Genomic DNA, 27,061 nt, shown 5'->3' with positions numbered 1-27,061 from the left:
GTCAGGCACATGGATTCAATTCCAGCCTTGGGTCACTGTCTGTGTGGAGTTTGTACATTCTCCCCATGTCTGAGTGAGTTTCCTTCAGGTGATCAATTTCATCCTGCAGTCCAAAGATGTGCAGGTCAGGTGGATTGGCCATGCTAAATTGCCCCTTGGTGTCCGAAAGGTTAGATGGGGTTACGGGGATAGGCCGTGAGCCTGTGTAGGGAGCTCTTTCAGATTCCGACTCGATGGGCTGAATTTCCTGCCAGCGTGTGAAACCTATAAACCTCTAACAGGTCTAGATAGGATAGAAGCAGGAAGGTTGTTCTCGATGGTGGGGGTGTCCAGAAACAGGGGTCATAGTCTGAGGATGCAGGTTAGACCATTTAAAACTGAGATGAGGAGAAATTTCTTCACCCAGAGAGCGGTCGGCCTGAGAAATTCGTTACGGCAGAAACACAATGGGTGGGATTTACCACTGTTCACGTTGGCAGGAAATTCCGGTCCCACGCCGGCGCACGGGTTGTAGTCAACGGGAACTCCCTTTGACAATAGCGGGATTGGTAGATCCCGCTGGCGGGCCGCCTCCGACTCCGAAAAACATGCAATAGAGGTGGTCGCCCAGAGTTTTCAAAAAGCAGTTGGATATAGCTATTGAGGTGAAGGGATCAAAGAATATGGGGCAAGGCAGGATCAGTCTATTGAATTTGATGATCAGCCATGATCAAAATGAATGGTGGAGCAGGCTTGAAGGGCCGAATGGCCATCTGCTTCTATTTTCTATGTTTCTATTATTTCGTTGCTATTTGTGGGACCTTATTGTGTTCAAATTCAGTGCCAACTTTCCAACTACAGTTTCCTCCCCCTATTTCTTACTGCTATTACAGTACTACAGTGACTACAGTTCAAATGTTTAATTGGCTGCAAATATGCATTGGGATGTCCTATGGTTGTGAGAGACGCTGCAGAAATTTGTTGGTTTCCTTAAGTTTTGGGGTGGCTTTGTACCTTTCTCTTTGTGTGAGTTGCTCATCCAGAACTGAGCCTGGGCCCAAAGACAGACCCAGAATAATTTGTATCCAACTATCTCTCCACTCAAATTAAAGCTTTCAGAGGTTCTCACACAACTAAAATCTCCACTCTCCCAACCCAAAAGTCTGAAATAGAGCAAGGTGTTTTTTTAAATTGCAGGCTTACTTCACATCATGCGTTAGCTATTACAAATCATAAGAGGCCTTTCATTTTGATTTGAAGTTTAATGATGTCATGCAAACTGTCTGAATTTGGTTATGGATGATGTCTTGCAGTGTAATTCATTTACAATTTGGGGATTTACTTAAAATTTCAAATTGCTTAAGGCTCTCTAGACTATCAGTACAATTAATCTAAAGTCCTGCGGCCTTGTCTTTTTATGTTGTGATGAAATCTTAGCAATCGTGCAAGATAAAACAGATATGAATAGTTAGACCGATCCCTCAATCACAATATCAGGAATGGGGGTGTTTGCTGATGATTCCAGTGTTTCGGCTCCATTTGCAACATTGCTAACAATCAAGCAATTATGTCAGTCTACAATAGATCCTGCATCACATCAAGACTTAGACTGACAAATGACAGATAATATTTGTTTTTTGTTTTTAAAAAAAAAATGTTATTCAGGTTTTCAAAAACATATCAAAAACATAAAATAACAGCAAGAAAACCGTAGTAACAACAACAAAAAGAAAAACCACAATAACCCCCAAAACAAACCCCCCCACCCCCACAGTAACTACAAAAAGAAGAAATAGATAAGCACCCGGCATATTCAATAAACACATATACACATTTCTCCCTTCCCCCGCAACAACCCCCCCCCCCCCCCCCCCCCCCCGGGTTGCTGCTGCTGCCGGCCCATTTTCCTACCGTTCTGCCAGGAAGTCCAGGAAAGGCTGCCACTGCCTAAAGAACCCCTGTGCTGAACCCCTCAGGGCAAATTTCACCTTCTCCAATTTGATGAGCCCCGCCATATCATTGATCCAGGCCTCCAAGCTTGGGGGCCTCGCATCCTTCCATTGAAGTAAAATCCTCCGCCAGGCTACTAGGGACGCAAAGGCCAGAACACCGGCCTCTTTTGCCTTCTGCACTCCCGGTTCCACTGCAACCCCAAAAATTGCGAGTCCCCAGCCTGGCTTGACCCTGGATCCTACCACCCTCGACACCGTCCTTGCTACCCCCTTCCAGAACTCCCCCAGCGCTGGGCATGCCCCAAACATACGGGCGTGGTTGGCTGGGCTCCCCGAGCACCTAGCACACCTGTCTTCGCCCCCGAAAAACCTACTCAACCTCGTCCCGGTCATGTGGGCCCTATGCAGCACCTTGAACTGTATGAGGCTAAGCCTCGCACAGGAAGAGGAGGAATTCACCCTTTCCAGGGCATCTGCCCACGTCCCCTCCTCAATCTCCTCACCCAGATCCACTTCCCATTTACCCTTCATCTCCCCCACCGAGGCCTCATCCACCTCCTGCATGACGTGGTACACGTCCGAAATCCTCCCCCCTCCAACCCACACCCCCGAGAGAACCCTGTCCCGTACCCCACGTGGGGGCAGCAGAGGGAACCCCTCCACCTGCCGCCTGGCAAATGCCCTAACCTGCATGTACCTCAACATATTCCCCGGGGGGAGCCCAAACTTCCACTCTAACTCACCCAGGCTCGCAAACCTCCCATCCACAAACAGGTCCCTCAACCTCCTAATACCTATCCTATGCCAGCCAAGAAACCCACCATCGATGCTCCCTGGAACAAACCGGCGGTTCCCCCGTATCGGGGACTCCATCGAGCCCCCCACCTCCCCCCTATGCTGTCTCCATTGCCCCCATATTTTAAGGGTTGCCGCCACCACCGGGCTCGTGGTATACCTCGCTGGAGGGAGCGGCAACGGCGCCGTTACCAGCGCCTCCAGGCTCGTGTCCACGCAGGACGCCATCTCAATCCTCTTCCATGCTGCCCCTGCCCCGTCCATTATCCACTTACGCACCATCGCTGCGTTGGCAGCACAATAGTACCCACAGAGTTTGGGCAACACCAGCCCCCCCTATCCCTGCCCCGCTCCAAAAACACCCTTCTCACCCTCGGAGTCCCATGCGCTCATACAAATCCTGTAATACTCCTATTGACCCTCCTAAAAAAAGCCTTTGGGATAAGGATGGGTAGGCACTGGAACAGGAACAAAAACCTCGGGAGCACCGTCACCTTGACGGACTGCACCCTGCCCGACAACGTCAACATGTCCCATCTTTTAAACTCCTCCTCCATTTGCTCCACCAGCCTAGTGAGGTTAAGTTTGTGAAGGGCCCCCCCAGCTCCTAGCCACCTGGACTCCCAGGTACTGAAAGCTCCTCCCTGCCCTTTTCAGTGGGAGCCTACCAATCCCGTCCTCTTGATCCCCCGGGTGCACGACGAACAGCTCACTCTTACCCAGGTTGAGCTTGTACCCAGAAAAGCCCCCAAATTCACTAAGGATCTTCATCACCTCCGGCATTCCCCCCACTGGGTCCGCCACATATAGCAACAAGTCATCTGCGTATAATGACACTTGGTGCTCCTCCCCTCCCCGCATCAGAGCCCTCCAATTCCTCGACTCCCTCAACGCCATGGCCAGGGGCTCAATTGCCAACGCAAAGAGCAAGGGGGACAGGGGACACCCCTGTCTCGTCCCCCGGTACAACCTAAAGTACTCTGATCTCTTCCTATTTGTGGCTCGCCATCGGGGCCTCATATAACAGCCTCACCCAACTGACAAACCCCTCCCCGAACCCAAACCTTTCCAGCACCTCCCACAAGTACCCCCACTCAACCCTATCAAAGGCCTTCTCCGCGTCTAATGCTACCACTATCTCCGCCTCCCCTTCTACCGCCGGCATCATGATAACATTCAGAAGCCTACGTATATTGGTGTTCAGTTGCCTTCCCTTCACAAACCCCGTGTGGTACTCATGAATGACCCCCGGCACACAGTCCTCTATCCTTGTGGCCAAGATCTTCGCCAACAGCTTGGCATCCACCTTTAACAACGAGATCGGCCTATGTGATCCACACTGCAGGAGGTCCTTGTCCCGTTTAAGGATCAAGGAAATCAGCGCCCGTGACATAGTCGGGGGCAAAGCCCCCCCTCCCTTGCCTCGTTAAAGGTCCTAACCAACAGGGGGCCCAGCAGGTCTGCATACGTTTTGTAAAATTCGACTGGAAACCCATCCGGCCCCGGTGCCTTCCCCGACTGCATGCTGCCTATCCCTTTGACCAGCTCCTCCAGCTCAATCGGCGCCCCCAGCCGCTCCACCTGTCCCTCCTCCACCTTCGGAAATCTCAGCCTGTCTGAAAAGCGCCCCATTCCCCCTGCCTCCACCCGGTACAATTCCCCATAAAAGTCCTTGAAGACCCCATTAATGTCCACCCCCCTCGCACCACATTGCCTCCCCTATCCGTCACTCCACCAATCTCCCTGGCCGCGTCACGCTTATGAAGCTGATGCGCCAGCATCCTACTCGCCTTCTCTCCATATTCGTACACCGCTCCCTGTGCCTTCCTCCACTGAGCTTCCGCCATTCCGGTGGTCAGCAAGTCGAACCTGGCCTGAAGATTACATCGCTCCCTCAACAGTCCCTCCTCTGGAGCCTCCGTGTATCTCCTGTCCACCCTCACCGTCTCCCCACCAACCTCTCCCTCTCTCTTTGCTCTCCCCTCTCTCTATGGGCTCGGATGGAAATCAACTCCCCTCTAACCACCGCCTTCAATGCTTCACAAACCGTCCCCACCCGGACCTCCCCATTATCATTGGCCTCTAAGTACCTCTTGATACACCCCTGAACCCGCCCGCCCACCTTCTCATCCGCCAGCAGTCCCACCTCCAGGCGCCAGAGCGGGCGCTGGTCCTTCTCCTCCTAACCCAAGGTCTACCCAGTGCGGGGCATGATCCGAAATAACTATGACCGAACACTCGGCATCCTCCACCCTCGAAATCAGCCCCCTTCTGATGGGAAAAAATGAATACTCCCTGGCCCTCGGCCACGCGAACCTCCATGGATCCACCCCTCCCATCTGGTCCATAAACCCCCTCAACACCTTAGCCACCACGGGCCTCCTGCCCGTTCTGGACATGGATCGATCCAATGGGGGATCCAGCACCGTGTTAAAGTCCCCACCCAGTATCAAGCCCCCCGTCTCTAGATCCGGAATGCGGCCCAACATGCGCCGCATAAAACCCGCATTGTTCCAATTTGGGGCATAGACATTCACCAGCACCACCCGCTCCCCTTGCAACTTGCCGCTCACCATCATATACCTCCCTCCACTGTCAGCCACCATCTTTGACGCCTCAAACGGCACCTTCTTTCCCACCAGGATCGCCACTCCCCGATTTTTTGCATCCAGCCCCGAATGAAACACCTGGCCTACCCAGCCCTTCCTCAGTCTAACCTGGTCCGCCACCTTCAGGTGCGTCTCCTGGAGCATAGCCACGTCCGCCTTCAGCCCCTTCAGGTGCATAAACACCCGGGCCCGTTTGACCGGCCCATTCAGCCCCCTCACATTCCAAGTTATCAGCCAGATCAGAGGGCTCCCTGCCCCCCTCCCCTGCCGAGCAGCCATAACCCGTCACCTGCCCGCCCCAGGCCAGCGCCCCTCGCTCGGCCCTGTTCCCCACGGCGGCAAACCCCCACCCCGGCCCCCCCTGCAGACTCCAGCTCCTTCCTGGCCATCTCAGCAGCAGCCCGGTACCCCCCCCCCCCCTCCCAGGCTAGGACCCCTCCCAGCCGCGTTGCTCCCTCCGTAGCAAGGACCCCTCCCAGCTGTGTTACTCCCTCCGTAGCACTCCCGTGAGCCAGCTAACTTCTGCTGACCCCGGCAGCTCCCGCCACACCTCCGACCCCTCCCAACGTGGGGCTACTCCTCCTCCCCCAGACCCATCAGCAGACTCTCGTCCTCCCCCTCCCGCTCTTGCGCGGGAAAAAAGCCTGCGCTTCTCAGCACCGACCCTGCCCCCATCCACCCTCAGTGCGGGAAACAGAAGAAAAGCCCGCGCTTTCCCTCTGCCCGACCCCGCCCCCGGAAAAAAAAAACAGCACCCCACCCACCCTAGAAACAACACACAACCAGCTTAAAACAGCATGAAACAGCATAAAACAGAGACCCTTCCCACCAACGGTTAACACAGTTGTTTACAAATCCCCGACCCTCAGTCAGAGTCCAACTTCTCGGCCCGCACAAAGGCCCACGCCTCCTCCGGGGACTCAAAATAAAAGTGCCGGTCCTTGTAGGTGACCCACAGACGTGCCGGCTGTAACATGCCAAACTTCATACTCTTTCTGTGGAGCACCGCCTTCGTCCGGTTGTACCCGGCCCTTCGTTTGGCCACCTCTGCACTCCAGTCCTGGTAGATCCGCACTACCGTGTTCTCCCACTTGCTGTTCCGCTCCTTCTTGGCCCACCTAAGCACGCACTCTCGGTCAACGAACCGGTGGAACTGTACCAGCACCGCCCATGGCGGCTCATTCGGTTTGGGCCTACTGGCCAGTATTCTGTGGGCCCCCTCCAGCTCCAGGGGCCCCTGGAAGGACCCAGCTCCCATCAGCGAGTTCAACAAAACAACCACATAGGCCCCCAGGTCTGACCCTTCCAGCCCCTCCGTGAGGCCCAGGATCCGCAAATTCCCCATCTCCTCGAACCGCTCCTGCCACTTCTTGTGGAGCGCCTCGTGCATCTCCACCTTTACCGCGAGGGCCGCGGCCTCATCCTCTCTTTCAGAGGCTTGTTGTTGGAGCTCCCGGATCTCCAACCCCTGGGCTGTCTGCGTCGCCAGCAACTTGTCCATATTCACCTTCAGCGAGTACAGCAGCTCCACTTTGAGCTCCTGAAAACAGTGCTGGAGAGTCTCCTGCTGCACCTGCGCCCACTGCCTCCATTCCTCGAGGCCTCCGCCGGCCGCCATCTTGATTTTCTTCCCCCGCTTTTTCTTAGGCGCTGCCACCGCTATTTTGCTGGCCCCACTCCTGGTCAGGACCATAGACTACTGGGAATCCGCTGCTGACACCTTCCCACGTTGGGAACCGTCGAGCAAGTACCTCTGGGGGGACTTAAAAGAGCCCAAAAGTCCGTTCCTGGCAGGACCTGCCGAACGTGCGGCTTGGCTCCGCATAGCCGCAACCGGAAGTCACAGATAATATTTGGACCACACAAATGCAAAGTAATAGTCACTTACAGAAGGACACAGACCATCTCCCCTTGATACAGAATGAAACCTTCACCACCAACTTGTTCATCTACCTGGTGCTCTGCCGTGCCTCACCAAGGTTACTTGGACAGCACATCTTTCCGCTGTGACCTTCACCGACATGAAGAACAAGAGCAGCAATGTTGTGAGAGTGCTGTCACCTCCCAAGATTTGTTTCAATTCATACCCATCCTGATTTGGATGTATTTCACCGTTGTTTCAGCAATGCTGGGTCAAATTCATGGAAATGCCCTCGCAGTGCCTATTTGGAGCGCCAGTAGGACTACAGTACGTAGTTCAAAGAAATGTCCCAATGCCACCTTGTCAAGACAATTGGACTGCGCAATTAATGTGGTCTAATCAGTGGCTTTCACAACCCAAAAATATATATTTTTTCAAGTTGCTTCTTGGGGAACAATACTGTTCCTCCTGGTGAAAACCATGCTGCCCTGATGTACGACACGCAGAATAACAATACTAATTCACTTTGATTAATTTCTCTAGTGGTTAGAAACCACCAGGATGCGGTGGCCTTGCCTTTATTTTCCCAGAACCGGTGGGGCCAGTTCACCTTGATTAGTACTGGCTTAGTAAAAGCACAAGATTAATAAAAACAATCATTTGCTTCTGCTTGTGGGGAAGAATTACAATTCTTAATACGTTATAGGATTAACTGGCAAAACTACATTTTGCTGAATTATCCCACCATTCATTTAAATATTAAGATAATTACGAGCGATGCACCACATAATGGGCTCCCAATGGGCGAGACTGCTTCTCTGAGTACAAAATCAGGAATTCTAATTCTGTTGTTAAAAAACAAATATATGGTGATAATGCACACTGACAGTAGATATATTCTCCCTTTGTGTCGCAGGAAGATACCTGGGCGGAATGTTTATGCACAGATGCATAATCAAAAGGAGCAGGAAATGACCAGCCCTGTCAATCACAGTGAAGACACACAGCACATCATACAAGGGGAAGAATATATTGATGATGATTTGGACTCCCAGACGCTAGGTAACGGCAGAGGTAGCTTTTTTTTCCCCAGTTTCTCTCCTTTATTGTAAACAATGATATTTGGAATCAAACTTACCAAGTTAAAATAATAGACTCATAGCTAGATGCAGCACAGAAGGCAGTCCATCGTTTGGTCACCTTCTCTGAGGAAGGATGTTCTTGCTTTCGAGGCTGTGCAGCGAAGGTTTACCAGGCTGATTCCGAGGATGGCGGGACTGATGTATGAGAAGAGATTGACTAGGTTAGGATTGTTTTTGCTAGAATTCAGATGAATGAGGGGGGATCTCATAGAGACTTATAAACTTCTATCAGGACTTGATAGGGTGGATGCAGGGTGGTTGTTCCTGATGGTGGGTGTGTCCAGAACCAGGGGTCACAATTTGAGGATTCAGGATAGACTATTTAGGACATAGATGAGGAGACATTTCTTCACCCAAAGAGTGGTGAGCCTGTGGAATTCATTACCCCAGGAAGTAGTTGAGGCTAAGACATTGAATACATTCAAGAGGCAGCTAGATATGGCCCTTGAGGCAAATGGGATGAAGGGTTATGGGGAGAAAGCAGGATTAGGCTATTGAGTTGGTCGATCAGCCATGATCGTGATGAATGGTGGAGCAGTGTCGAAGGGCTGAGTGGCCTCCTTCTGCTCCAATCTTCTATGTTTATATGTTCCATCATGCCTGTGTCACTCTTTGTTGGAGCTACCAAATTAGCCCCACTCACTTGCTCTTAGTCAGTCGCCCCATTAATTGTTTACCTTCTCGTGTCATATTCTCTTCAGGAAGTTACTGCTGAAACTGCTTCAGTTTATTGGTTAGTGCATTCCAGGTCACAACTCAATATCCTTCTGTCACTTGTTCTTTAGCCAGTAACCTTAAATCTGTCCTTTAGTCACTGAACATTCTATTTACTTTGTCGCAATTCTACCAAAACTCCTCTGATTTAAGGAGAAAACAAACACCTACGCCAATCTCCCCACATTGCTGAAATGCCTCATCTCTGGTAGCATCGTAGTATGTATCCCTTCTGTACGCTTTCCATGACCTTAATATTCTTCCTAAAGTGTGATAGCCAACATATAGCCAACAAATACTCCAGCTGAGACCTAACAAATGTCAATTTGATTTTTCTTTTAGAATAAATTTGGGCCAGCAGTGATCTGCAGTATTTCTGTGGAGTGCTCCTCCTAGCTCCACAGAAATATAACCCAGAAACCTTTCTTAGCTGTTTTTCAATCAGAAAACAGTAGTCCCTTTTAGGACTGCTAGCTGGACTGCTCAATAACTAAACATGGCACACGCCCCATCCCCGTGTCCTTAAGATCTGAGTCCCAAGTCCTAACCAGGTAATGGAAGCTTGATTTGCATAATGAAAAGGCTTACCTCCTGAAGCAGACAAACATTCAAACTGCCAAAGGAACAGGAAACAGGGGAAATATGTTAATTGGTAAAATGGCAGAAGAACCGTGGGAGGTGTTTTTAAAAAAATAATTTGTGTGATGCAGAACTAGTTTATACCCTTAAGGGGCAAGTCGACTTGCCAATAAAAACAGCCACGAGTGACTAAAGAGGTAAGAGACTGCATAAAATTAAAAGAAAAATCATGCAAAAATGCAAAAAATAGCACAGATCCTGGCGAATGGCAGACATTCAAAAAACAGCAAAGGGTGTCAAAGCAGATAGTGGGAGCTATAAAAAGGGAATATGAAAAGAAACCTGCAAGGTATATCAAAATCATCGCAAAGACTTGTACCATTATAATAAGAGAAAAAAGGGTGTTCAGGAGGAATTAAAACCCCGTGACAACTTGAGAATTGACACTGTGACAATTCAGTCCTTCGAGCCTGCTCCGCCATTCAATCAGATCATGGCTGATCTCTTCCTGCTCTCAAATCCTCTTCTGTTGCCCATATCCCTTTAACCCGTTTTTTAAAATCAGAAATATATCTTTCTCCTTCTTGAAAACATTTAATGACTCAGATTCCACCGCACTATGGACAACAAGTTCCACAAATTCACCACCCTCTGCGAGAAGTAGTTAATAATAATAATTTGTTCATTTAATAATCTTTATTGTCACAAGTAGGCTTACATTAACACTGCAATGAAGTTACTGTGAAAAGCCCTAGTCGCCATATTCCGGCGCCTGTTCGGGTACACAGAGGGAGAATTTCTCCAAATTACCTAACAGCACGTCTTTCAGGACTTGTGGGAGGAAACCGGAGCACCCGGATTAAACCCACACAGACACAGGGAGAACATGCAGACTCCGCACAGTCAGTGACCCAAGCCAGGAATCGAACCTGGGACCCTGGGGCTGTGAAGCCATAGTGCTAACCACTATACTGCGTGCTGCCTATGAGTTCCTCCTCCTCTCAGTTCTAAATCTACCGCCTTTCAATCTATATTCGCGACCGTGACATGTTGAATAGTTTGTCACTATTTACAGTAGAGGAAGAGGATAGTGTGCCAGACATCCAAAGGAAACTTGTTTGAATCATGAACGGGAGACACCAAATTTAGCATAATAACAGTAATGAAAAAAATAACAGCTAAGCGTGACAAATCACAGGGCCAGATGGTATCCATCCCAGGGTTTTAAAGAAAGCCCTAATTATAACCATTGAAAGTTCTCTCAATTCGGGAGCTGTTCCTTTAGTTTGGAACATTACGCATGCCATCCATTATTTAAGAAAAATGATAGAGGGAAACTGAGAATTGTAGACCAATGACCTTAACCATCTGTTGTAGTTAAAGGTAGAGTTACAGAACAACTTGAACATTTTCAACTGATCAGAGCATGGATTTGTAAAGGTCATGTCCAGCGGACAGAATTGAATTTTTTGTAGAGGTGACTGAAGTGGACAGGGGATATTTATTTATATGGATTTCCAGAAGACATTTGATGAAGTCCTTCATAAATTCCTTTTAAATTCGAAGCTCGTTGAATTGAAAGCCAAGTGTTAAATTGGTTTGGAAATTTATTGAGTGGCAGGAGAGTTGGACAATGAGCAGACAGTCTAATTGGTAGAATGTGACTAAGTGTTGGGACCACAACTATTTATTATTTGTTAGTGATTTAGATAACGGGAGAGAAAGCCACATTGTTACAATCGCCATAAAGACTGCTAACTTTTTTTAAAAAAGGAACCCGGGTCCCACATGATCTGAGTGTGGAAGCGGCTGCATTTTTGCAAGCTTTGGTTCTGCACGTTTTTTAATCCTTTATTTTATCCTCGTGCACATTTCATAATTGTCTTTTTGTTTGGGATATATGTCTTGCACCATGTCCCGGGGTGGTCCTGATTGGAGTCAAGTTAAATCATAGAGAACTTTGTTTGACTGTGGTTGCCGGGGTTGGCTAGGATGAGGCCCAGCCTTCAGTGGCGTTGCTGCTGGTGAATGGGCCTTCACCCCGGCGGTGCTGTCTGCACCGGGATGATGGCCACCATTGAGAATGTTGTTCTAGATAAGGATCTCAGCACCGTGGTGCAGGTTCTTGGAGCTCACTTTGAGGATCTGCGAGATATCCTTGGGAGAATGGTGGAGGCATAGGAGAGAATCGTTTTACTCGACAGAGCACTTCCCCTTGTAAGGGCCCGCCTTCAATTCATTGAGATCCTACTGTATGGTGTGTCATCTATCTTGATGGGTTCGGGAGGTAGGGTTGGACAAGGAGTGTCCATGAGCCGGTCCTTGGGTAAGAAGTGGCAGGCGAGTTCCCAATTGAGTTTGAAAATTAACTGCCATGTGTTAGTAATCTTAACCTGGAAGCTGGGCGTACAAGGATTGATAGAGCAATGTATCCACTCTTCGTGGCCTGGGGTTGATTAGCCCTCCCTGACCACTAGCCCTACATTATATTGTTCTGGACGCTCGCCGTGAGGGTTTGGACGTAACCGATCATGTCGAGTCATCTCCCCCAGCCGGAGCTTAGACAGTGGTTCAGTTCGGCGTTGGAGCGGCGGTATGGTTAAAGTTTTTTTTTAGCGGCACAGTAGCACAGTGGTTAGCACTGTTGCTTCACAGCGGCATAGTCCCAGGTTCGATTCCCGGCTTGGGCCACTGTCTGTGCAGAGTCTGCACGTTCTCCCTGTGTCTGCGTGGGTTTCCCACGGGTTCTCCGGTTTCCTGCCACAAGACCTGAAAGATGTGCTGTTAGGTAATTTGGACATTCTGAATTCTCCCTCTGTGTACCCGAACAGACGCCAGAATGTGGCGACTAGGGGCTTTTCACAGTAACTTCATTGCAGTATTAATGTAAGCCTACTTGTGAGAATAAAGATTATTATTATTTAGAGTACCCAATTCTTTTTTTTTCCAATTAAGGGGCAATTTAGCATGGCCAATCCACCTACATAGAGCATGCAGTGCAGAAGGAGGCCATTTGGCCTATTGTGTCTGTACCGGCCCACTTAAGCCCTCACTGCCACCCTATCCCGTAACCCAATAACCCCTCCTAACTTTTTTTGGACACTAAGGGCAATTTAGCATGGCCAATCCACCTAACCTGCACGTCTTTGGACTGTGGGAGGATTACGGAGCACACGGAAGAAACCAACGCAGACACGGGGAGAACGTGCAGATTCCACACAGACAGTGACCCAGAAGGGAATCGAACCTGGGACCCCGGTGCTGTGAAACCACAGTGCTAGCCACTTGTGCTACCATGCTGCCTTGCACATCTTTGGGTTGTGGGGGGTGAAACCCATGCAAACAGGGGGGGCAATGTGCAAACTCCACATGGACAGTGACCAGAGTCGGGATCGAACCTGGGACCTCGGCGCCATGAGGCAGCAGTGCTAATCACTATGTGCTGTAATCCTTATGGTTTTGGGAAAGGAGTACGTTTTGCACACCCCTTATCTGTTTTATAATGAAGATGAGTGGAGCCATGGCAGGGTTGATAGGTGGTTGGTTGGTTTGGAGTTGGGTGGTAGGGTTAAGTTCTCACATAAACTGAGGGTAGCCCTCCAGTTCGAGCTAACCGTATTGGGTCTTTATTTTGTTTTATGCTATTTTGAGTTTAAGAATCTATACCTCCTTTGATGGCCAGGGCAGATTATGTATCCTGGGGAGGACTGAGTTGTTCTGACTTTTGCTTGAGGTTGGAGCATTTTGTGTTTTAGACTTATGAGAATAGAAGGAATTGAGTGGGGTCAGATGCCAAGGTGAGTTTGGTCAATCTTTGGTTGATTTGTTGAAGAGAGAGACTGTGTGCCATGCCTCTACATTGTTGGAGCCCTTCCCTCATGTGGGGGATAGGTTTGATGGGGGAGTTTGGCAGCCTGCTCCAAGTGCTCATATACAATGGTTTCCGGAGTATCCCCCTCATTGTGTTGGGTTTTCCATGTGGAAGCTGTGTTTGTGGGTGGGATTGTCCATTCTCACCCGTTGCGATTGTCAATGGAGTGCCAGCCGATAAACATTATTGGCACTGGGTAGCAAATCCATCCCCAGTCTCCGCTCCCGCATTGCTGCCCATAGCGGGCTGCACATCCCATGCCAACGGGTACATGCAAACTGCTGATTTGCATGCATAATATGCAATTAATGAGCTGGAAGCCCAGTCCCCCTTCCCCACGTTGCTCCGGCACCTCAATGGGAAATCCACCAGGCGGGCATTGGTGTAAGTATAGCCAATTGCAGCAGCCCTGGCATGCTGGACCCGAGGAATGGGGATGGGAAGTCCTTTTGACTGCAATCGTCAATGAACTGTCTGATCTGCTCTGCACATGTCAGACAGAGCAGTTCAGAGTGAAAAGGCCACTTTAGCGTTTGAGCAGATCAGACCAGGATGAGGAGTTTGAAGAGAGGGCTGCCTTAGATAAACATGTCAATAGTGATCTTCAGGTTGCCCAGGGCTGGAAAGGGCAATCCAGACACTGGACCCCCATCCCAGAGGAGGGTTCAGTGCTCCACCCCTTACCCACAGCCCAAGCCCACCCAAGATTCTTGGAGGACCCTCTCTCTGCAGCCTAATAATAATAATCTTTATTATTGTCACAAGTAGGCATACATTAACACTGCAAAGAAGCTACTGTGAAAATCCCCGAGTCACCACATTCCGGCACCTGTTCGGGTACACTGAATGAGAATTCAGAATGTCCAATTCACCTTACAAGCATGTCTTTTGGGACTTGTGGGAGGAAACCGGAGCACCCGGAGGAAACCCACGCAGACACGGGGGAATGTGCTGGCTCCGCACAGACAGTGACTCAAGCCGGGAATCGAACCTGGGACCCTGGCACTGCGAAGCAACAGTGCTAACCCTGTGTGCTGCCATGCCACAGTGGCAGCCTGGGCAGTGGCAGAGGGGGATGGGAGAAATGGGTTAACCGCCTTGACCCTCTTTGGGGTCCGTCATGCCAAGCTAGGGTGTCACTGCCAGGGTGTCAGTTCCTGGTGCCAGGGAGCAATGCACCGTTGGCCACGGCAGGGCGCGGGGACTGAAGGGGGGAGACCTGAGGGAGGCCTGGGGGGAGGGGCAGGTGGCTAAAGGGGGGAGGCTGAGGGGGTGCTGAGGGGCTCTGGTGGGGGGGGGGGGGGGTGTCAGGTCACCGTCATGTTTGCGCGGTGTCCAGAGGTGACCTGTTTTTCCTGTGGTGGGGGTGTGAAGCAATTGCTGAGGCATTGGGCATGCTTCCCTTGTCAGCTGAGGGAAGGGGAGTGTCAGCATTGTCACAGTGGGGGGGGGGGGGGGGGGGGGGGGGGGGGGAGGGCCTGTCACTGGATGCTGGGATCGAGGCGGCCGTTTCAAATAATGGCCCGAGATGGGAAGGGAAACTGGTGTGCTTGCCGTCATACATAAATCTACATGGCGGAGGTATGGGGACAGCACTTGAGCGACGCTCCTATCATCAACGGGGACCAGTCCTGTGTCTCCGTTGAGGCAGCACTGTCATTTCTCTTAATATCCTTCTTGTGATGCTATGCAATGTGATGCAGTGGTAATATTCCATGGTCAGCACGGGCGTTCTTCCCTTTGGGTTTTTTCCTTCTTCCTTTTTCCTCAGCTGGGTGAGCAGTGAGCTGTTATAAATCCTGGTTCAAGGGCAGCACGGTGGCCTAGTGGTTAGCACAACCGCCTCACGGCGCTGAGGTCCCAGGTTCGATCCCGGCTCTGGGTCACTGTCCGTGTGGAGTTTGCACGTTCTCCCCGTGTCTGCGTGGGTTTCGCCCCCACAACCCAAAAATGTGCAGAGTAGGTGGATTGGCCACACTAAATTGCCCCTTAATTGGAAAAAATAATTGGCTAATCTAAATTTAAAAAAAAATAAAAAAAATCCTGGTCCGGTCCAGTGGTCCATTGGAAGTTCCCATTATTGTACGGGGGGGTGGGGGGGGGGATTCAGCCCCCCCCCCCCCCCCCCCAACTCGGGCACCCATTTATTGGATGTCTTGACAAGTCTTCTCTTCGATGATAGAGTCTCCCCAGTTGTGAGTGTGTAATTTATTTTTAGGATATACGAGGGTGGTGCACTACCTTGCGTGTGATTCTTGGGGGTATTGATTCCTGTGTCAGAATGTCCTACTCTGGGCCAGGTCTGGTGCTGCAGTGTCCCCCGGAGCATGGGATGACCCTGCTCAAGGCACCTATTAGGGATATCCCGGGAGACTTGGGATTTGCTTCTATTGTGCATGGAGGCCTGCGGTTAAGCCAAGTCCTGTAATTTGGTTGATATCCTGATAACACCCCCCCCCCCCCCCCCCCCCCCCGGCCAAATTGTTGGTACACTTTCTTGTTTGAATGAGCAGCTTGTTTTCTTTTTCATTAACGGATGAGGGACATGCACTGGGGGGAATACGGACCCATGGTGGACTCCTGATCCTTTGTTATCCTGTGATCCACTCCTGGTACAATATAACATCAGAACTAGGAGCAGGAGTGGGCCATTCAGCCCCTCAAGCCTGCTCCACCATTTAATAAAATCATGGCTGATCTCATCTTGGCCTCAACTCCACCATCCCGCCCACTCCCCATAACCCTTCAATTCATTACTAACTAAAAATCTGTCTATCTGCTCCTTAAATTTTATCAACGTCCCGGCCTCCACCGCGCTCTGGGATAGTGATTTCCTCACATCCACGACCCTTTGAGAGAAGTAATTTCTCCTCGTCTCTGTTTTAAATCTACTACCCCTTATTCTAAAACTGTGACCTCTCACTCCAGATTGCCCCACAAGAGAAAGTATCTGCTCTACGTCTACTTTGCCAGTATCTTTTGTCAACTTATATACCTCAATTCGATCTCCTCTCCTTCAGACGTCCGGTGGTGGCCATGTGCTGATTGGTCGCACAAAGGGTAGCTCCTGCTAGAAGGTTTTGGTTTCGGCCCTTTGTGCCCAATTTAAAAAAATAATATTTTTATTCTCCTCCTTTCCCACATTTTCCCCCAAATTTGCACCCACCAACAATAAGCAGTAACAAATATAATGTCAATCCCCATTTCAACAACAACAATCCCATCCTCCCACCAACCCCCAAACAACTGCCCGCATGTTAACATAAACAAATAACAAAAAGGAATCAGGAATCACCCATAGTCACCATTCATGCATACAGTCCCCCTCCCCCCAACCCCCCCTAACAAATGTTTGATGTTATCCAATTCTTGAAAGTGCATAATGAATAACGCCCATGAATTGTAGAACCCCTACATCCTTCCCTCAGTTCAAACTTAACCTTTTCAAGAGTCAAGAATTCCAACAGTACCCCCCCGTCCCGTCCCCCCCCCCCCCCCCCCCCCCCCCCCCCCCCGTCCCCCCCCGTCCCCACCACACCAGGGCACAGGGTGGAGAGGTTGCTGTCCAACCCAACAGGATCCACCTTCGGGCGATCAGCGAGGTGAAGGCTACAACATCTGCCTCCGCACCCGTTTCCATGGGCAGCACGGTAGCATAAGTGGATAGCACTGTGGCTTCCACGTTCTCCCCGTGTCTACGTGGGTTTCCTCCGGGTGCTCCGATTTCCTCTCACAGTCCAAAGACGTGCAGGTTAGATGGATTGGCCATGATAAATTGCCCTTAGTGACCAAAAAGGTTAGGAGGGGTTATTGGGTTACGGGGATAGGGTGGAAGTGTGGGCTTAAGTGGGTCGGTACAGACTCAATGGGCCGAATGGCCTCCATCTGCACTGTTTGTTCAATGTTCCAACCCCGGCTGGTCCGACACCCTGAATATGGCCTCCTGAAGGCCTGAGTCGATTTTCACGTGCACCACTTTAGAGACCTTTCTGCCCAATTAATGGGCTCTTTGGTATAAGTGTTTGGGAGTGAATTCTCCTCTGAGGTGGAATATTGGTGGGCTACTGCTCACGGCAGGTGTCGAGTAATGCAACGGTGTTGGAGATGGAGGGTCTGCGTGGCGTAGTTACAGAAAACATGGCAGAGGCGGGGCCATTATCGTCGTCCACTCCATTGCCAGTGGAGCAATTGGTGGAGTTCAAGGAGAAATTCAACAGCATCGGCGAGAGATGCAGGATGATTGGTTGAGGGCAATTTAAGGAGTGGTTGCCCCACTTCGCGGCACCATGGAGTGAGTGGCGAAGCAACTGGAGTTGCAAGGTACGACGATCAAAGAGTGGAAAGAGCAGTCACGGACCACAGTGATCGGATTGTGGAGTTGGAGGCGGAGGCTGCAAGAGCTGAAAATGAAGGTGCACAACTGGGAGAATTGGTCCAGGCAGCATAATCTAGGTATTGTAGGACTGACGGATGGAGTGGAGGGAACGGGTGCTACGGCCTATGTGTCGCGGATGTTGGTGAAGCTGGTGGATGAGGGTGTCTGTGAAAGTTGAGGGAACGAGTGCCACAGCTTATGTGTGAAAGATGTTGGCGCAGTTTTTATTTTACTTTTTAAAATTTTTCCAATGAAGGGGCAATTGAGCGTGGCCAACCACCTACCCTGCACATCTTTGGGTTGTGAGGGTGAGACCCATGCAGACACGGGGAGAATGTGCAAACTCCACACAGACAGCAGTGCTAACCACTTTGCCACCATGCTGCCCGATGTTGGTGAAGTTGGTGGACGAGGGGGTCTGTGAGAGGCCCCGGAGGTGGATTGGGCACATCGATCACTAAGGCGGATGCCGAGAACAGGGGAGCCACCGAGGGCGGTGATAGTGCGAAAGCACCAATTCCAGGAAAAGGAGCAGATCTTGAGGTGGGCAAGGATGATGAGACACTGTACTTGGGAGGGTCTGCGGATTCAAGTATTCCAAGATATTGGTGCAGACCTGGCCAAGCGGCGGTCATTTTGTACCCAACCAAACCTTGGGTGACTTTTTAGGGGAAGGAGCATTATTTTATGATGCCTGAAGAGGCACTCGGCTTTATTAAAGAGCTTGGTTTGGAGGAGTGTTGATGGGAATTCTTTTTCTGATATTTGGGGTGTTTTTGAAGTGTGTATATAATATTTATCAGTGTTTTGTTCTATTCCAATATGTTGGCCTTATTGGTATTTTACAATGACTGAGGAGGGGATAGGTCAGAATCCTGGCTGTATCTTTCCTGTTTCTGGCTCCCTCCTTTTTTGAATAAGATTAATAACATTCACATTTTTCCAATCCACTGGAACCATTCCCGCATCCAGGAAATTTTGGAATATTAGAACCAATGGGTTCACGATCTCCGCTGCCACTTCCTTTAAAACCTAGGATGTAGGTCATCAGGCCCTGGGGACTTGTCGCTCTCAATCCCTATAGATTGTTTAGTACTTTTCCCTATTGATGATGACTGTTCTGATTTCCTCCCGCTCTATTTCCTCTGCATGACCTGTTGCTATAGGGATGGAACTAGTGTCCTCCACCGTGAAAACGGAGGCAGAATATTGATTTAGTATCTCCACCATTTCTGTGTTCCCCACTATTCACTCCTGGGTCTCATCCTCTAAGGGACCAACATTTACTTTAGCTACTCTGTTCTCTTTTATATACATATACTATAGAAGCTTTTTCTATCTTTTTTCATATTTGCGCTCATAATTTACCTTTGCTCTTTTTTTTAATATAAATTTAGATTACCCAATTATTTTTTCCAATTAAGGGGCAATTTAGCATGGCCAATCTACCTACTCTGCACATTTTTGGGTTGTGGGGGTGAAACCCACGCAGACACGGGGAGAATGTGCAAACTCCACACGAACAGTGACCCAGAGCCGGGATCGAACCTGGGACCTCAGCGCCGTGAGGCAGCTGTGCTAACCACTAGGCCACTGTGCTGCCCTACCTTTGCTCTTTTTACTACTTTTTTAGTAGCCTTTTGTTGATCTCAAACAGTTTCCCAATCTTCCAGCCTGCCACTCGCCTTTGCAATATGGCCTTAGTTTTTGTTCAACTTCCTTATGTAGTCATGGATATTTTCCCCCTCTTACAATCTTCCTCTCTGGAATATATTTTAGTTGGGATGAAGTGAATATCTCCTTAAATAACTGCCACATCAACTGTCCTACCTCTTAGTCTTCCTGCCCAGTCCAGCCGGGCCAAATCTGTCCTCATGCCTATGTAATTACCTTTGTTTAACTTCAGAATGCTAGTAGGGGTTTTCTAGTTTCTTGCCCTCAAAGTGAATTTGAAATTCTACCATGCTATGATCACTCTTCCCCAGAGGATCCTTAACTATGAGGTCATTAATTAATCCCTCCTCATTACACAATATCAAATCCATAATAGCCTGCTCCCCGGTTGGTTCCATAACATATTGCGCCAAGAAACAATCTCTAATGCATTCAAGGAACTTTCCCTCAATGCTACCCTTGCCAATTTGATTAATCCAGATTATGTGCATATTCAAATCACTCATGATTATTGTTGTACCCCCAATATTTTCTGGTTTATACTGTGCCCCACTGCGGAACTACTGTTTTAAGACCTATAGGTTATTCCTACCAGGGGCTTCTTTCCTTTGCCATTTCTTATTTATACCCAGACTGATTCCACGTCTTGTTCTCAGTGCCTATATCATTTCTCATTACAGCACTGATCCCTTCCTTTCCTAGCAAAGTGACACCACCTCCTACCCCTTTCGGTCTAGCCTTCTGAAATACTGAGTACCCTTGGATATTCAACTCTCAGACCTAGTCTCCTTATAACCATGTCTCAGTAATCGCTACCGAATCATACACCTTTGTCTCAATTTGCGCTGTTTACTCATTCATTTTGTTCCGAATGCTTTGTGCCTTCAGACACAAAGTCTTTAAGTTTGTTCTATTATCAAATTTTGCAACTCTTGTCTGATTCCTTCCTTCCTTTTCTCCTAAAAATCCACCTCGTCACTAACCTACACTCCAACCTTTTTCTTTAACTTTGATTTTCTAATTTTCCTCCACTGTGTAGTTTAAGGGCAGCACGGTTGCACAGTGGTGGTTAGCACTGCTGCCTCACAACGCCAAGGGACCAGGGTTCAATTCCGGCCTTGGGTGACTGTGTGGAGTTTGCATTTTCCCCCGTGTCTGTGTGGGTTTCCTCCTGGTGCTCCGGTTTCCTCCCACAGTCCAAGGATGTGCCGGTTAGGTGTTTTAGCCATGTTAAATTGACCCTTAGGGTTCAGGGATGTGCAGGTTAGGTTAGGAGGATTGGGTGGTTAAGGAATCTAGGACTAGGAGCATAATATAAAGAATAGAGCCAGACCGCTGAGGATTGAAAGTATGAGACCCTTCGACACACATGGTAATAGAAGTATGGAATTGTTTTGTGCAAATGGTAATAAATGCGAGGTCAGTTTTTAATTCTATATTTGAGATTGAAAGACAATGGAAGAACATTGAGATAAAGGTGATGACAGCAGTATGTAATTAGGCAGATCAGCTCTGATAATACTAAACTGCACAGGGTAATTGGTTTAAACTGAAGAGTAACTAATAACTACTCCCTGATGATGTTTCTGTTTCTTAACTTAAATCATACATTTTCTGCACATTCTCAAAATGCACGTTGGCAATTGTGTATGAAATGTGATATTAATATTAATAATAATCTTTATTGGTGTCACAAGTAGGCTTACATTAACACTGCACTGAAGTTACTGTGAAAATCCCCTAGTCGCAACACACCGGCGACTGTTTGGGCCTTCATTATAAACTTTTGCTTGATTTATTTTGAATTATTCCAAATTGGCAGGAAGAGATACATTGCATATTTTAAAAAATTAGTAAATTGGCAATTTTTCACCATCAAATGCCACATTTATAGATTAAATTTTACTTCAATTTTAAATGTACCCCAATCACAACTAATGTTCATTAAAATGAATTTTGTACTTAAGCAACCTTGTGTGGAGCAAACCTTTGCTCTAATGTTTTCCAATTTCCAGTTGAATGATAAATGAAGAGGAAAATCTGTTTTGTATTTTTCCTGACAATATGACAAACTTGTATTCTAATGTTGCATAGAGGGAGTGAAGCACAATGCATTACTTTTATCCGGAATTGGTATGTTTCGGCACTGTACAAGAAGCTCAATGTTCTCACGTTCTAGTGCAAATAGTAGATTTAATAGGTGGCCACCTGAGAAAATAGGCTTGGGATCATAAGCCAGATGTCCAACCCCTACTCTGCCCCATATTATATACATGGTATAATCAGTAAAATAGGGAAGTTCACAGAGAATTTCAAACGTCATGTTGAAGCTCTGAATACTAATGGGGCACATCACTTATTCTTCTCTGATGAGCTTGATTTTTGGGCAAGAATAGGGTTTGAGGGGATCAGTTTTGTGCAGTGATCCCTTGTGAACGATTCCCATCGCTCGGGCACTGGCTGGTACATTGACTACCAACGACCTTCAAGGACTTTGGCCCCTTGTTCCGCACTATAACCAATCACTGTTTATTGATGTACCTTTTGTCAATGATCTCTGTTGATTATTCTTTTGTCTACTATGTACGTACTGTGTACATTCCCTCGGCCGCAGAAAAATACTTTTCACTGTACTTCGGTACATGTGACAATAAATCGAACAAATCAAAATGCCTATCGAAAATAGGAGACTCGCCCTATAAATATGTTAATCAAGGGCTTAATGACAGAGCTCACTGACAAATTTACAAACAAACTGGTCTGAGCATGTTTTACTTAAACTTTTCAAGGTCAAAAGCAGCTTGATGAGCAGCCCTTATAACCACCGTAGACCATTGATAAATTTGCAACTTTCAGTTTTTTTCACTGAACCGTAACCAGTTTGCCAGCCATTGTCTTCCATTGAGATAAGAGCATAGAGACTGAGTGTTTATGAACATTAGGATACAGAAATGTCCAAATTATAATTGGTATTTGTTTTCTGTCTTTTATTCTTTGATACAGGCGGTCACTCTTCTGTGGTTCTGAGCATAAACTCCCGGGAAACGCACAATTACTTGAGTAGCTGATGTTTGCTCCGGCTGTAGTGTTAAGACTCACCTCCATTTTATTTTGTTGTTCCTGGGGATGGGAGGAAGTGAGGCCGTGAGATGAACTCCATTGTGGTGCTGGGACTGTGGATAATCTTGCCTCCAATAGTTACTAAGTCTTCAATCAAGCATCAGCGTGTTAGAAGCACCCTTACAGAGAGCGTGGCATCACAAAATGGAACCCTGAAGTTATTATTACTGTGCCAGGCACTGTATTTTCATATGAATGAGCTCTACTGGACTGGAGAAACAAGTTGCCTTTAAAATGCTAAGTGAACCTCTCTCTTTCCCTTCTTTTAATCTGTTTGTGGAAAAGAAAGATACATTGCATATAATTTGCCACTTTCCCATAAGGACCATCAATTATTTCCATTTGAATGAATGAATTTTTTACATCTGAAAGATTTTATGATTTGATTTTGAAAGGATAAATAAGTTGTCAATTCACACTTTGGGTGTCAAACAATCTAGTTTATTGAAACGTTACAGGAGTAAATCTTTGTCTTCACTGCATACTATAGAACCTGCCACTCAAGGAGACTCAAATTAAGTGGTTCTATAATGGGCGGGTGATTCATCCTACCTGCTGACCCCGCCCATTGCAGGGCGAACAAAAATTGATCCCATAGTTTTCCAGCTCATTCTCATGGCATTCCTATCCTATTATCATTTTACATGAATTTTCATTCTGCTTCTCCAATTAATGTCAACTTTTTGGACTTCCCTAAAATACGATGTAACTTTTTGAAGTTGTCTTGTGCTCTGCTCTCACAGAACGACTTGGCAGTGCTGGTAAGGTAATCACTTGATTTGATCACCCATCTTAGTTAATAGCCCAATTGGAAACAGTAAAAACTATAAATTAATTGGCTGCTACATTCGCTTTCCTCAGTGCTCAGAGACAGAGCAAAGGTGTTTTTTCTGCAATCTCACATTAATACAGAGCTATCGAGCAGCACTCAGCAACAACCTGCTTAGTTTGGTTTCCCAGGGACACTCAACTCCAGATCTCATTACAGCTTTGGTTCAAACATGGACAGAATCCTGACATGAGGCGAGAATGACTGTGCATGACAGTAAAGCAGCATTTGACTGACTGGCATTGTGGAACCCTAGTAAAATTGAAGTCAATTGGGAATCAGGGGAAAGCTCTCCACTGGTTAGAACCCTACTCTGCAGAAAGGAAGATGGTTATGGTTACTGGAGACCAATCGACTCAGCCCCATGCCATTACTGCAGGAACTCCTCAGGGTAGTGTCCTACACCCAGCCACCTCAGCTGTTACATCAATGACCTTCCCTCAGTTATAAAATTAGAATTGGGGATTCTCGCTGATGATTGCACTGTTCAGTACCATTCCCAACTCGCCAGATATTGAAGAAGTCTGTGCCTGCGTGCAGCAAGACCTGGGCAACATTCAGGCTTGAGATGATAAGTGGCAGGTAACATTTTTACCAAACAAGGGTGAGGCAATAGCCATCTCCAATAAGGGCGAATTTAACCACCTGCCCTTGAGATTCAATTGTATGACTATTTCTGATTCCCTCACTATCAATATCCTTTTTTTCCTAATTAAGGGACAATTTAGCGGGGCCAATCCATCTACCCTGCACATCTTTTTGGGTTGCAGGGGTCAGACCCACGTAGACATGGGGAGAATGTGCAACCTCCACACGGACAGTGACCCGGGGCCGGGCCACTATCTACATCCTGAAGGTTACTAGACGTTTAACTGTACCAGTCACTTAAATACTGTGGCTGTAAGAGCAGGTCAGGTGCTGGGAATTGTGCAGCACATAAGTCACCACCTGTCTCCCCAAACCCAATCCACCATCTACACGGCACAAATCAGAAGTCTGATGGAATACTCTCCATTTGTTTGGATGTGTGCAGCACCAATCAAGACTCAAGATGTTCAACATTATCCAGGAAAAAGCATCTCGCTTGATCATCACACCATCCGCCACTTTCGACATTCAGCACCTCCACTCCTGGTGCGCAGGGGCAACAATGGGTCCCATATACAAGATACATTGCAGCAACACGTCAACTCTTTTGACAGCACCTTCCAAATCCGTGACCTCTGCCACTGAGAATAAGGGCAACAAATGAATGCACCTGCAACTTGCCTGACAAGCCACACGCCATCCTGACGTAGAATTCCAACATTGCAGAAGGAGGCCATTCGGCCTATCGAGTCTGCACCGACCCTCTGAAGAGCACCCTACCTAGGCCCACTCCCCCCACCTATCCCCTTAGAACTATATTGTCATTCCTTCACTGTCACTGGGTCAAAAATCTGGAAATCCTTTCGCCATGAAGACTGCAGCAGTTCAGCAAGACTGTTGACCACCATCTTCACATGGGCAATCAGGGCTGATCTTGCCAGTGACGCTCACACCCAGGAATGAATGACAAAAAGCAGCAGTTATTACTTTTGGATGTCAAGATTGGATCCATTTTGCTGAATGAAACTGGAACATTCCTTTTGTGCTTTATCTCCCAATGAAAAGAGACCAGTTCAGTTTCTCCAAGCTGTTAGTCCTCAGCTGGAACGTTGTGTTCAATTCTGGAAAAATGTCAAGGCCCTGGAGAGGATGCAGAGGAGATTTCCCAAATTGGTACCAAGGTATAGCGGCTTCAGTTCTGTGGAGAGACTGCAAAAGCTAGGATCCTTCCCCTTGGAGCAGAGAGGCTTATGGGGAGATTTAATAGAGGTGCCCACAATTAAGAATGGTAATGATATAGTAGGGAGAGAGAAATGGTTTACGTTGGCAATATTGTGAGCAGTCAGGTGTTGCAGGTTTAAGAGAAATTGCAAAAATGGGAATGGGAAGGTAACGTATAGAGACTTGAAAAGGAAAAGATTGCAGGATAATGGGGAAAGAGCAGGAAATAGGATAAGGTGAATAGTGCTACAGAACGGCCTCCTTCTGTGCTATATGATTCCAGTTTCCGAATGTCCCCAGCCTTTGTTCATTCCATCCTTTCAGAGCTCTTCGCTGCTGCAACGTTCTTTTTCTTTTAGCTGATCCTGGTTGTTCAAAGCTGAGACAAAAAGGAAATCCATTAAATGTCAAAATAAAATCATAAAAGCTGCAGATGCTGGAATCTGAAACAAAAAAGAAAATGCTGGAAAATCTCAGCAGGTCTGGCAGCTTCTGTAGGGAGAGAAAAGCGCTAACATTTCCAGTCCAGAGGACCCTTTGTCAAAGCCATAAATGTCAAAAAGTTTTTTTAAAGACACTGCCCCTGGAAAGAGGAGTTCATATTTTGGATGGAAGCATTGATTGAGGGTAATCTGATTTAAGTGTATAAAATATCCAAAGGATTGAATAGTGTAAGTTATCAACAGTGCTATCAAGCGGCACTTACTTGCCAATAACCTGCTCATGGACACTCAGTTTGAGTTCAGCCAGGGTCACTCAGCTCCTGACCTCATTACAGCCTTGGTTCAAACATGGACAAAAGAGCTGAATGCCAGAGGTGAGGTGGGAGTGACTGCCCTTCACATCAAGGCAGCATTTGACCGAGTATGGCATCAAGGAGCTCTAGCTAAACTGGAGTCAATGGTAATTTAGGGGGAAAACTTTCCACTGGTTGGACTCATACCTGGCACAGAGGAAGATGTTGTGGTGGCTGGAGGTCAATCACCTCAGCTCCAGGACATCACTGCGGGAGTTCCTCATGGTAGTGTCCTAGATCCAACCATCTTCAGCTGCTTCATCAATGTCCTCCTGTCCATCATACGGTCAGAAGTGGGGATGTTCCAGGTGACTGCACAAATTTCAGCACGATTCACGATTCCTCAGAAAATAAAGCAGTCCATGTCCAAATAGACTGACAAGTGGCAGGTTACATTCACGCCACACAAGTGGCAGGCAATGACCATCTCCTATAAGAGAGGATCTATCTAAACACCTCCCCTTGACATTCAATGGCATTGCCATTGCTGATTCCCCCACAATTAACATCCTGGAGGTTAGCATTGATCAGAAACTGAACTGGACTAGCCATATTAATACTGTGGCTATCAGGGTAGGTTAAAGGCTAGGAATCCTATGGTGAGTAACACCTCCTGACCCCCCCAAAGCCTGTCCACCATCTTTAAGGCACAAGTCAGGGTGTAATAGAATGTACTCCCCTTGCCGGGATGAGTGCAGCTTCAACAACACTCAAGAAGCTCAACACCACCCAGGACAAAGCAGTCCGCTTGATTGCTTCCCCTCCCAGAAATATTCAAACCCTCCAGCACCGACAAACAGTGGCATCTACAAGATGCATTGCGGTAACTCACCAAAGTTCCTTCGACCGCACCTTCCAAACCCACGACCACTACCATCCAGAAGGAAAAGAGGAGCAGATACCTGGGAACTCCAAAACTTGGAGGTTCCCCTCCAACTCACACCCCCCTGACTTGG

General features: G+C 47.9%; 1 protein-coding gene across 8 annotated transcripts in view; it reads left to right on the top strand.

Moving 5' to 3' along the window:
- sorcs2 (sortilin-related VPS10 domain containing receptor 2) overlaps positions 1–23,089 on the top strand; it is an 840,628-nt gene extending 817,539 nt beyond the window's left edge. For 5 of the 8 annotated variants that reach the window (XM_038792096.1, XM_038792098.1, XM_038792102.1 and 2 more), the window contains 2 exons: positions 8,113–8,270; positions 22,555–23,089. In XM_038792096.1, the coding sequence (XP_038648024.1) occupies positions 8,113–8,270; positions 22,555–22,619 (223 nt within the window). In that variant the 3' untranslated portion in view covers positions 22,620–23,089. The remainder of the gene's footprint in view (positions 1–8,112; positions 8,271–22,554) is intronic. The other 3 variants (XM_038792097.1, XM_038792099.1, XM_038792100.1) reach the window with 2 other exon arrangements.
- The last annotated feature ends 3,972 nt before the right edge of the window (positions 23,090–27,061 follow it).

Source organism: Scyliorhinus canicula, chromosome 3 (genome assembly GCF_902713615.1).
Source record: "Scyliorhinus canicula chromosome 3, sScyCan1.1, whole genome shotgun sequence".
NCBI classification, from domain to species: Eukaryota; Metazoa; Chordata; class Chondrichthyes; order Carcharhiniformes; family Scyliorhinidae; genus Scyliorhinus; species Scyliorhinus canicula.
The sequence above is the reverse complement of the archived record's forward strand: the minus strand, read 5'-3'. Positions and strand labels throughout refer to the sequence as shown.